General features: G+C 40.7%; 1 protein-coding gene across 1 annotated transcript; it reads right to left on the bottom strand.

The window, feature by feature from the left end:
* Nucleotides 1-2,239: 2,239 nt before the first annotated feature.
* TXNL4A (thioredoxin like 4A) lies at nt 2,240-5,772 on the bottom strand. The gene is made up of 2 exons (XM_026660646.2): nt 4,862-5,772; nt 2,240-3,022 (listed from the first exon to the last, which is right to left on the bottom strand). The coding sequence occupies exons 1-2, from the start codon at nt 4,903-4,905 to the stop codon at nt 2,851-2,853; spliced, it is 216 nt and encodes a 71-aa protein (XP_026516431.1). The 5' UTR covers nt 4,906-5,772; the 3' UTR covers nt 2,240-2,850.
* Between the last annotated feature and the right edge of the window lie 5,930 nt (nt 5,773-11,702).

Genomic DNA, 11,702 nt, shown 5'->3' with positions numbered 1-11,702 from the left:
TTTAGTTTGGAAAAGAGAAGACTGAGAGGGGACATGATAGCAGTTTTTAGGTATTTAAAAGGGTGTCATAAGGAGGAGGGAGAAAACTTGTTCACCTTAGCCTCTAAGGATAGAACAAGAAGCAATGGGTTTAAACTGCAGCAAGGGAGGTCTAGGTTGGACATTAGGAAAAAGTTCCTGTCAGGGTGGTTAAACGCTGGAATAGATTGCCTAGGGAGGTTGTGGAATCTCCATCTCTGGAGATATTTAAGAGTAGGTTAGATAAGTGTCTATCAGGGATGGTCTAGACAGTATTTGGTCCTGCCATACGGGTAGGGGACTGGACTCGATGACCTCTCGAGGTCCCTTCCAGTCCTAGAATCTATGAATCTACATGGATGCCTGAAAACCCCCATTCTTGAAACCACTTCAGAATCTTCATACCCATGCTCCAGATTATTGGAAGCATTTCTGCCAGGTTGCTTCAGCCTTTCTGGGAGTTCCCAACAAACCTAAAAGAGCAATAAGACACCCCCATCCTGTAATGGTTTTTCCCCTAAGCCAGTGGTTTTCAAGGGTCACGGAATGTAAGGCACGGGGTCGTAGCGGCTCTGGTCAGCACTGCCAACCGGGCCGTTAAGTCTGGTCAGCGGTGCTGCCCGCCTAAGGCAGGCTATTCCCTACCTGTTCTGACACCGCGCTGCACCCTGGAAGAGAGCCAGCAGCAAGTCCAGCTCCTAGGTGGGGGGAGATATGGGACTCCGTGTGCTGCCCCCGCCCCAAGCACCAGCTCTGCACTCCCATTGGTTGGGGGGACGGGACGGTGCCTGCAGGTGAGAGCCGCACAGAGCTGTTTGTGGGCCTCTCTCTGCCTAGGAACCGGACCTGCTGCTGGCCGCTTCCAGACTGCAGCGCGGTCCGCAGCACCAGGACAGGCAGGAAGCCTGCCTTAGCACCCCCGCTGACCGGGAGCCACCTGAGGTAACCCCGTGGCCCAATCCCCTGCCCCAACCCTGAGCCCCCCCAAACCCAGAGCCCCTTTCAGCACCCCAAACTCCTCATCCCCAGCCCAGAGCCCTGACCCCCTCCCACATCCCAGCCCTGAGCCCCCCCAAACCCTGAACCCCTCATTCCCAGCCCCACACCACACCCCAACCCTCTGCCCAAGCCCTGAGCCCATCCCATGCCCCAACCCCCTCATCCCCAGTTCCATTAGGTTGCAGGCATCAACAATTTTCTTCAACTGGGTCGCTAGGAAAAAAGTTTGAAAACTACTGGCCTAGATAAAGTGACTCACAGTGGAATGGTGTCGTATGGGAGAGATGCTCCTAAACTATATTTGGGTGAAGATGAAGTATGTTGTTCTTAGGACCCCAATGAGAAGGCACGGAATCTCTAGTTAGTACAAACAAGGTCAGAGGCAAAAGGATGGTGAACTAGAAGTGTGCCTGTGGGCTGTATGCAATGGTCTAACAGAGTTTTAGTCCAATTTGAAAATGTATCTGAGGACAGGTGAATGAGGAAAAAAAGGTTTATGATGAGGGTGAAATTAGTCAGGGATACCAGGAAAAAGTTATGGATGTTTATGAAACCTGAACTATGAACTTCTTTAGTTCCAATTTTAACAAATTTTATATTTTAAATTATTGAGATAACATGTTATATCTAAGTCTTGGGCATTTTCTTAATATAAAAGGTGGTTTGTTTTTTAAAATAATCTTCATGTAGATGAATCACTACAATCTCAAGCACAGACTGTGTGGCGGGGACTCCTGTAGTGCTGCTTCTAAGATGCCCAATAGTCTTGGCCCTGGATCCCTGTTCATACAGTGCTTATAAAATTAGCAGGACTTTTCATATAATTTTTAATATTTTGTATAGCACCTAGAAATACATTTTTACATAACTATGGTGAATGATTCATTGTTTGCTAAGTATGTTAAGTATTCATAGCCATATGCACTAGTTCTTGAGGATCAGGGAATGCAACAATTCAGAGTTACTAGAACAACCAGTGGAATACCAGTTCAACCTGCATTTCTCAAAATGGCTGGTGCATTTGCCCACAAACAAACAAATAAAAGACCTTTTCTGGTTTAGTTAGAAGTGGTTTTCAGTCTGTTTTATAATGAAAAATGCATATAATAAGTGTCTAAACTTTAGTTGTAGAATAGCAATTCCATAATCATAACTTTATAGTGAAGAAATCACACTTAAAGCCTCTTTTTTCAAACATAAGGATTTTTTTTTTTTTTTTTTTTTTTTTATAAAAGATATGCAACAACTGTATTTCCAGAGAATTTTGCTTGCTTAGTATTTCACCCTCTCTTTTCAGTGCTAATGGTTTCTGGTATCCATTACCAGACATGAACAAAATATCATGAATATGAGGACTCTGACAAAAGTGACAAGCCAGTAACTTCAAGAGGTGTACCTTAAAAGGCAAATACTTTTATTATTACTATTATTAAAGATAATAAGCTAAAGGCAAGAACAATACAGCACTACTTTTTATCCATTAAAAGGCTACACTAAAAGTTTCTCATGTACATTTGTTTCAACTTCTCATATTTTTTACATATTTTTCTAAGAATAGAATTGTGTTAAAAAAATATATTATACCGAGAGGTTGACGTTTGCAGAGTTAAAGTCCTTTAATTCAAAAGGAATGATCCAGCTATTGCATTTCTGAAATCAAATGGTTCCAGACTTCATGTCTTCTATTTTTTCAAATGAAAATTTACAAAGTTTTTAAATAAGAGTTCAAAACACGTTCATAATAAAAAAATGTAAATCATCAACTTTTATATACAAAGGATAATTATGTGTATGTGGAGGTGGACTAAAAGAGAGGGTAAGTGTCACAGAATGTCAATATCTGTATTTGGTAGAATAGTCTTTTGGCGACACCACGAGACCTCTACCTTTACGAGCTCCTCTATAAACTGTTTCTATAATGTCGATCATCTCTTGCTTGTCTTCCATCGCCCAGTTAATCTTGTTGTTGTTACCTGTACCTAAATCAATCATGATGTGTTTATTCCTTTAAGAGGAAAGAAAAACAAAACAAAACAGGTCAATATGCTAAAGTACTCTCTTTCGTAATATTTCACAGGACTCAAGCGCCCTGCAATATGTAGCTCTACCACCATATCCTTGTAGGTCTGCAAATAAGTATTACACTAAATGGCAGAATACCAGAATGGCATTTGTTATGGTCATGCTCAGGTTGAAAGTTGATAGCCCACCTGTTTTAAAATAGTATTTTTCTGTTCTTAAAGTTACATTAAAAAGATACAAAGATGACCTGCACCAAGATTGTAACATTTAGAGATTTATGTTTATCCCTAGGAATAGCAGTCTTCATGTTTTCCTCCCACTGCCTCCCCCTACAAAAAAATAACATTTCTGAACAAAGTCCCTTGCTAAAAAGCTCTAGACGTATTTGTCCTTTAACATATTTTATCAATTAGAAGTAGACCCAGTGGTTCAAGAACTGAATAATGTGGATAGTTATCTATTATGAATATTTTATCTCTGTGTTGTTTATTTAATTGGCATTTGAACGAGATGTATTTTTTATTTCTTAGACATTCAAATTTGAAATTCCCTAGGGTGCCAAGAATTCAAATGTTGTGCTAGTCTATGAGAACAACAAAGTGAAGTGGATCAGTGTACTTTTATTTCCCCAAGAAACCAAAAAGTACAAGCACAAGTAATTTGAGGTGTTATACGTAATTACAGTAAAGATTTAATTTTATGTTGGCAGTGTCTTTAAATGTTGCCACACTTCAAAATGTGAAGCAAATACAGAGGAATGAATGCAAAAAGTTTAGCAGTTCTACCACTGTAGGAAATGTAAGACATTTCAACTATGAGATATGAATATTGTTATAAACTTACACATTTGATATTTAAATGTAAATATTTTAATTATATTTAGGGCTTGTTTCTGTAAATCTAACTTCTAAAATCAGCTACTGTGCATATTCAAACATGCAAAATTGCTGATTTCATAGGTAGTGTTGTGTGCAGCTGGGTAGCAGGAAGGAAAAAAGCTCAGAATGCTTTTTTAAAAACTCTGCTTGAGAGGTGAATGCAATAATGCTTCCTGTGTGCAGTGGGCCTCCTCCAAGTCAATGGAAATACTCCATTGACTTCAATGGATCTAATGTGAGGAAAATTATCCAGACTGATTAAGCCAGATGGCATACATTAATACACAATAAGATATAAAACAATGCCATTTAATTTCCCACTGTACTTTGAGATGAAGATGGCACTAGAGTGAAAATTCAGCCCACAGTCAGGATCTTAGGGTTCATCTACATTTAAAATGCTGCAGCTGCCGCACTTCAGTGAAGACCTATGATGATGGGAGGGGTTCTTCTGTCAGGGTAGGTAATCCACCTCCCCAATGGGTGGTAGCTAGGTCAACAGGATAATTCTCCCGTCAATTTAGCACTGTCTACACGGGGGGTTAGGTGGGTTTAACTGGGTTGTGTAGGGGTGCAGATTTTTCACACCACTGAGTGACATAGTATTACTGACCTAACTCCCTAGTGTAGACCAGGCTTTATTTGCAGTATCATCTTGGTTCATAACAGTGCTGTTTTTAATTCTCAGGCCTGGAAGTGCTAAGTGGCAATGGGTCAGGGCATCAATATTACTGAAGAATTGGTACAAGGTGTTAAGATGTATTAGCTTAATTGGGGAAGAGCTATACTGAACTTGAATGCAATTACTTGTACATAAGCACAATACCCTCAAATATTTTTTTTAAAATACATGAGCATATATAAAATGCATACAATACACCTTTAATTATAGCATATAAGCCCCAATACATCAAATTAAATTATATAGTAGAAATAAGGCATACCTAAAGAAAAACATGACTGTACAGGGATCATACAACTCATACATCTTGTTGAAGTCTGGTACTTCTGTGATATCCACAAGATAAATAACAGCAAAATTTTTTACCTGAACAGGAGAACAAAATTAAAATGACTGTAAGCAGAGCAAAATATATAGTTATTAAAGGCTTGCTAGTGTAAGACTGATCTTTTTATAGAATGTTGACAGATTTTAGAAAAAATAATATGCTTAAGTTATTGCAATAATAATGCTGCAAGATGTTCATTACTAAGTTAAAGTCAAGCAAATATTTATTCACTTTTGCCATTTCTAACTGGCTCTTAAAAGTTTGGAAAATAAAGATATTTTAAAATAATACAGACAAGACATTAATTTTATAGAGAAAGGGAATTCACATCCAGTAACAGAAAAATGGTATGTATTAAAATAGTGGCCAAGTCACACTCTGTTGTGCCTTCCTCTCAATTATATGTCCGACCCTAAAAATACTTAAGGTGAGAGCGCTAGCAAATGCTATTATTAAGGTTGTTGAAGGGTTAGAATTTAAATGCTTAATTTTCAGTTGCTTATGACTTCCAGAATCTTTCACCCCAAAAGCTGAAATTTTCCATAATTTGTGTCCAAAGCAGAAAGTTTTTTTAAAAAAGTTTGAGCAAAGATGGATTAGCTATTATTTAATAGAACAGTAGGGGAAAACAACACTAACCTCAGAATTAAAAAACCTTCAGGCTTTTTGGACAGCTATGAAGTCCAAATGGCAGGGGTAGAAAGTTTAAATTTGGCATGTAAATATTCCTCATTGAGAAATGCTTTTGAAAGCTCTGACAAAAGTAGGATTTGATTTTGCAGTTATTATGCACTGAAGATTGCACTTTGTACATGCACAGTACATTTTGAAAGGGGTTTCCTTAAGAAATTAACCATGAATTTAGTAAGTTGCTGAAGAAAGCTATGTTGCCAATTGAAAAGAAAACACAGTCCACAGGCGCTGAGCGAATTAATAAAATAATCTTAAAAAGAAGAGAACTGATATGAACATTTAAGTCACTAAACATATTGGACAATGATAATGAAAATATCCATTTACACAAGGATTAGATACACATGTAGCATCTATAATATTTTTAAGTTGCAGAAACAACACAGTTTTGAGAAATGTTTATATGATTATACTTGCTTGCTTTTGTAACACACATGTATAACAGGGAAGAGTTAATGTAGTGCAAACACCCTTATGTTTGTTTCCTGACTTTTCAATGCATAACTAGGCAAATTTAGCATTCTCTAAAGGTAATACTTGTAAAATTTTAGAATGTAACAAGCTTAATATTTTTAAAGTACTTTTAACTATTTAATTTTCTGTCAAGTACAACTGAAAACAAAATATGATTAAATAGAAATGTTAACAAATAAACCAATACAGAATTATGCAGCATCAGGCAAGCACCTTTTTTGTCTAGTGTAAACAGCAATTGGTCATTTTAAAAGTCTGCAAATGCATACACAACAGTAGGGACTTTAAGAAAGTATCTTGATTTTTCGTGTATTTACAAAGTGACAGAACTATTCGGTATACATCATAATCCATATGTCTGTCAAAAACGTAAATTTATGTATAGACAGTATCAAACCTCAAAATTTCTGTACATATAGTCAGTCCCAAGAACTCAGTTCACATTACCTATGAAGTTAACTGTATTATAGGATCAAATTAGATAATCTTCTGAAGTAACGGATTGCTTCCAGGTTGATTTTGCAGGAAAAGACTTCTCCAGCACAGTGAAACTAAGACAACATTATTTTCACTCTACTGCGGCTTCTGTAAGAATTACCAGGTGACAGACATGTACAATACCAACAGCTCAGGTGCAATTCTCCTGCTGGGAAATTTCTACAATGCACATTTGTGAGCAAAAACCTAAAACTCTTATGACACACTAAATTTAGTCCTTGAATAAAATATCAGTGTCTGGCTAACCTTGAGATCACATTGTCCACAATTTTTAAAATATACTTTGTTTCATGAAAGAGCATTACTGCAAAAGGAAGAATTTATTATGAATCAAAGCACAAGCACAAACATTTCTATTTTTGAAGTACAAAAGAATACCATTACAATTTTAAGAAATGTAAGTAAAATATTTTTACATACAAAAATTGTTTTTATTCAATGCAAGAAATACTAACTTAGCACCTACTACGTGAGTGGCTTAAACTTAAGTTTTTTTTATTTTCTCTATTTAAATGAACTGAGCAATTACAGCTCCTATTGAATATAACTACAGAATTTTGTATGTCATTAGCAAGGGACCCAAATGGCCTCACACTTTAGGAGAGGAAGCCACAGTGAGGGTACAAATATTAACTTTTCTTTGTTTTACAAAACTGAGAAGTTTTACATAGTTAATATTCAATAAATAACATTAGCTGAATCTCACTTTGAAAATGAGATTGTTCTGATCATGATACATACTTTGGTAGAGATCTTATCACCATAATCTAAGCACCTCCCAAACATTAATGAATTTACCTTCCCAACATTAGATTATAAAATTAGTATAACAATTTATTTCCAAATGGCAGACTGAGACACATGCATTTAGCAACTTGTCCAAAAATCACACATGAAATCTGAGGTAATAAGGAACTAAATCCAGAACTCCTTCCTTTCCTCTTGCTTTCTCCATGCCCTTTGTTTCAATTCTGAAAAGATTTTTAATGAGAATTCAATGCTTTACAGCATTTGAACACTGGAATCACTAGCCATGTTACTTAGATGGCTTTTTGGGACATCTTTTTGTTCCGTGTTTCTACAGCACCCAGCAGAATGGGACATGGTCAACAATTGGGGCTCTTAGGCACTAATGCAATACAAACAACAAATGTTCCTATATAGAGCAATGGTGCCCAACTTTTCCTGTAGTGCCTCCTCTTTCCAGTAATGGAATCTGTCTGCGCCCCCACTCCGTTACGGGCTCAGCAGAGGAGTTTCAGTTGAAAGTGGAACTGGGGGCAGAACTGGAGATGGGGGAGGAGCTGGGCTAGAGGAGAGCTAGCCTGGGGGCGGAGAGGGAATGAAGGCAGAGCTGGCTGGGGGTGAAGCAGAGGGTGAAGCAGAGTGGAGCTGCAGCTGGGGCTAAGGGCAGAGCAGGGAGCAGAGTGGAGCTGTGGCTGGGGTCGCAGCTGGAGGGGAGTGGAGCTGTGGCTGGGGTCGCAGCTGGTCCGAGGGCAAAGCGGGGCTGGGTGGCACCCCCTCCCCTCCCCTTGTGGGGACTGGCCCAGACCTGCTGCAACCCCCCCCCCCTACACATTCCTCCACGCCCCCCCAAGGGGGCATGCCACACAGTTTGGGGACCACTGTTTAGGGTATAAAACTTGTTCCCTAACATTTCAGCAAAGTGGCGCCTATCTAGAAGTCAGATGTGAGAGCAAGACACTAAACACTAAATTTAACATAGGTACCTCAAACCAGAGAAGAAAATAAATATAATACTGGAAAAGCAAATCCTGATAGTACCCCGTCAACTACAAATATACTTAAAGACAATTGCAGCTGGCACAATTCTAATTCCAGTGAAAGATATTTGAGTTTATAATCAGACACAGGTACTTACTCCTGGGGAAATTCTGTGCCACCTTGCATGCGCAGAATATATATCCCCCAATTTCTTTGCTTCCCCACAGAAAATGACTTTCTGATGGGGAAGCAAAGGAAAGCCACAACAGCAGTAATGCGACCCTCCCCAGCAGTATGTTTCGGGTGCCCAGGGCAGCCAGCAGAGAGGTAAATCACTGTGGGGCAGGACTGGGGAAGACCCAGCTGGTGGCTCCTGTCCTACCCTGCGCTGGGCTCAGCTGCTAGTCCTGGCTGGGCTGGGGAGGAGGGGACTTTCTCTTCCCCTATGCAGCATCCAGGGCCGGGTCAGACCCACTCCCAGATTTCTTCCCCAGCTGTAGGAAGCTCTGCAAACTCCCCCTTCCCCGTGCTTCCTGCATGCTTCTCAGCTGCAGGGGGAGGGATCCCTGTACAGGGAGCTGCTCCCCCATCCACACAGCCCCCATGCATCCAGACCCCCTCAAACTCAGACCTTGACACCAAGCCTCACCTCCCCCCACACCCAGAACTCCCCCGCAGCTGGACCACCGTGACGAGCCACCCAAACCAAGATCCCCACCCTACCGAGCCCCAACCAGCTGCACCTGGATCCCCACCCCACTAAGCCCCACTCCCCCAGCAACTGGACACCCCACTCTGCTGAGCCCCAACCACCTTCACTTGGACTCTCCTGCAGAGTCTCATTACTGTTGCACCCAGAACCCCCCAACAAGCCCCTGTGCATCCAGATCCCCCCGTGCCTGGATCCCACCCTCACCCCAAGCCACCTGCACCCAGATTGCCCCACACAGAACCCTCTCTCAACCCACACCTAGATCCCCCCACACTTAGATCCTCCCTTGCTGATCATGCCTGCTGAAACCTGGTGCACCGGCACAGAGGGGCAGGGACCTGGGCTGTTTCTTGGGCAGACCCAGCCCTTGTGCTGTGTAAGGCTTGGGTGCAGCCTCCCTGTTGAATCTGTGTCCTGGGAGGGGAGCTGCAAAGTGATCTTCCACCTCTGTGCAGCCAGTGGCCTCTGCTCCCCAATGCCATGCTGGAGCCTCCATATTTATCTGAGAAATAACATTTGCAGAATTTTGCAGAATTTTTAAAACATTTACTTTTTCAAGGAAAGTAAAAAAGGATAAATCTGAGACTCTTTACAGTTTAAAAGTGTTCAGTGAAGACACCTATAAAAATGTGAATGGAAATCTTTGTACACACATTCAAGTGTAGTAAAAAAAGTTTAAATACATAAAAATCCTTGCAGTAAATCAGTTATATCAATAGGGCTTTTCAAAAAATATTTCCTTTTAGCGCTTGGGGATTAAATATTGCATGACTCCAAAGTCTGAAAAAAAGAATACTACCGGACAGATTATTTGCAAGGTGTCAGACATCAAGTTCCACTTTTTGCTGCCAACTTGTCTTCCTCCACTCACCTTTTAATTTCAATCTGATTTTAGTGGCTCCTTATTAGAACTGTTAACACTAGAACCAATACTGTATACCATCTGAATACTGATTTCAAAAAGCATAGGCATTCATTCTAAGCTTTAGGAGTTAAGTGTACTGTGCACCAACATCATGCTGAAATGGAAGAAGTGGAGAATATGCAGGGAAGCACAACCATTATCTTGGTGTTTCTCAGATTAATGTTTTTGATATCTTTCTTCTTTAATAACTATATAGAACTTCAATAATCCCAGTAAGAGAGAGAATATCTAAACATCCGCTATGTTTCCCTCTTCAAGCAAAGTCTGAGAGGCCATCCACGTCCAACACTGCTAATGTAATAGTGTCTTCTTCCATATTCAAGAAAAGCTACGACACCCAATGAAGTTGAGTGGAGCATATGTGGACTGAGGGGAAAAAAATGGATATTTTCTCCACTTAACTACAATGGCTCATTGAAGTTACTGTTGAATACAGCAGAAGTGTAGATTCTAAAAGCCTATCGCACCTATTGTGAGGGAACCCAGGCAGAAGTACATATAACAACATATACATATACAGACGCTCCCCAAGTTACGTAAACCCGATGTACGCAACTCCAAGCTTACAGAAAAAGTTCCGTAAGCTAGAAATAAGAGGTGGGGTGGGTTTTTTTGGCGTAATGGTCGGAGATATGTTTCCGACTTATGCAAAACTCAAGTTACGGAAGGCATTCCGGTATGGAACACTTGCGTAAGTCGGGGAGCATCTGTAACAACTTTTATTTTGTGAAGCTAATATAGTTTTACATTATTCAATAAACATATCCAAAAAAGTTTATGGTTAGATGATGAACCTTAAATATGGCTAACATTTTAATACTTCTTAGGGCTAGAAATATTTGGTGGACCAGTATTAAGCCATTTCTTAGAACTGGTCCATGACCAGAGATAAGAAAAGTTGTAGGTCCCTTACATTCTACAACAGTGATCGGCAACCTTTGGCATGCGACCCGTCAGGGTAAGTTCCGCAGCCCCCATTGGCCTGGAGCAGCAAACTGCAGCCAGTGGGAGCCGCAATCAGCTGAACCTGCAGACGCTGCAGGTAAACAAACCGTCCCGGCCCGCCAGGGACTTACCCTGACGGGCCGCATGCCAAAGGTTGCCGATCCCTGTTCTACAATATCAAACGTTAGTGTGATACATATATTTCTCCACTTACTTCCCCTCATATAACTCAGCAAGATCAACTTTCAGCTATACAATATTATTTCCCATTTACGGCTCAAGGCTTTACATCAGACACAAGAAAAAATGAATCCCACTTTTCCTCCAATATCTTTCTTCCTAATGCCCTTTACAATACCTTAGCAGAAAAAAACCCTTACGGCTTACAACAGCTAACACCCAGTCTACACTAAGGGCTGGTCCACACTGGGGCGGGGGATCGATATAGGAAATGCAACTTCAGCTACGAGAATAGCGTAGCTGAAGTTGACGTTTCCTATATCGAACTAAAAGTACTTACTTCGGGTCCACGTGGCGCAGGCAGGCTCCCCCGTCGACAGCGCTTCCTCCTCTCGGCGAGCAGGAGTTCCGCAGTCGACGGGGGAGTGCTTCTGGGATCTATCTATCGCGTCCAGATGAGACGCGATAAATCGATCCCAGAAGATCGATCTCTACCCGCCGAATTAGGCGGGTAGTGTGGACCAGGCCTAAAACTTTTAGCATGAAGCTGTTTTAACACAGTTTAGGTAGCAAGTGTTAAACAACCTGACCAAAGCAGCTTGCAATTAGGATCTACTCTTGAG

Source organism: Terrapene carolina, unplaced genomic scaffold, assembly GCF_002925995.2.
Source record: "Terrapene carolina triunguis isolate 2854851 unplaced genomic scaffold, T_m_triunguis-2.0 Scaffold58, whole genome shotgun sequence".
Taxonomy (NCBI): domain Eukaryota; kingdom Metazoa; phylum Chordata; order Testudines; family Emydidae; genus Terrapene; species Terrapene triunguis.
The sequence above is the reverse complement of the archived record's forward strand: the minus strand, read 5'-3'. Positions and strand labels throughout refer to the sequence as shown.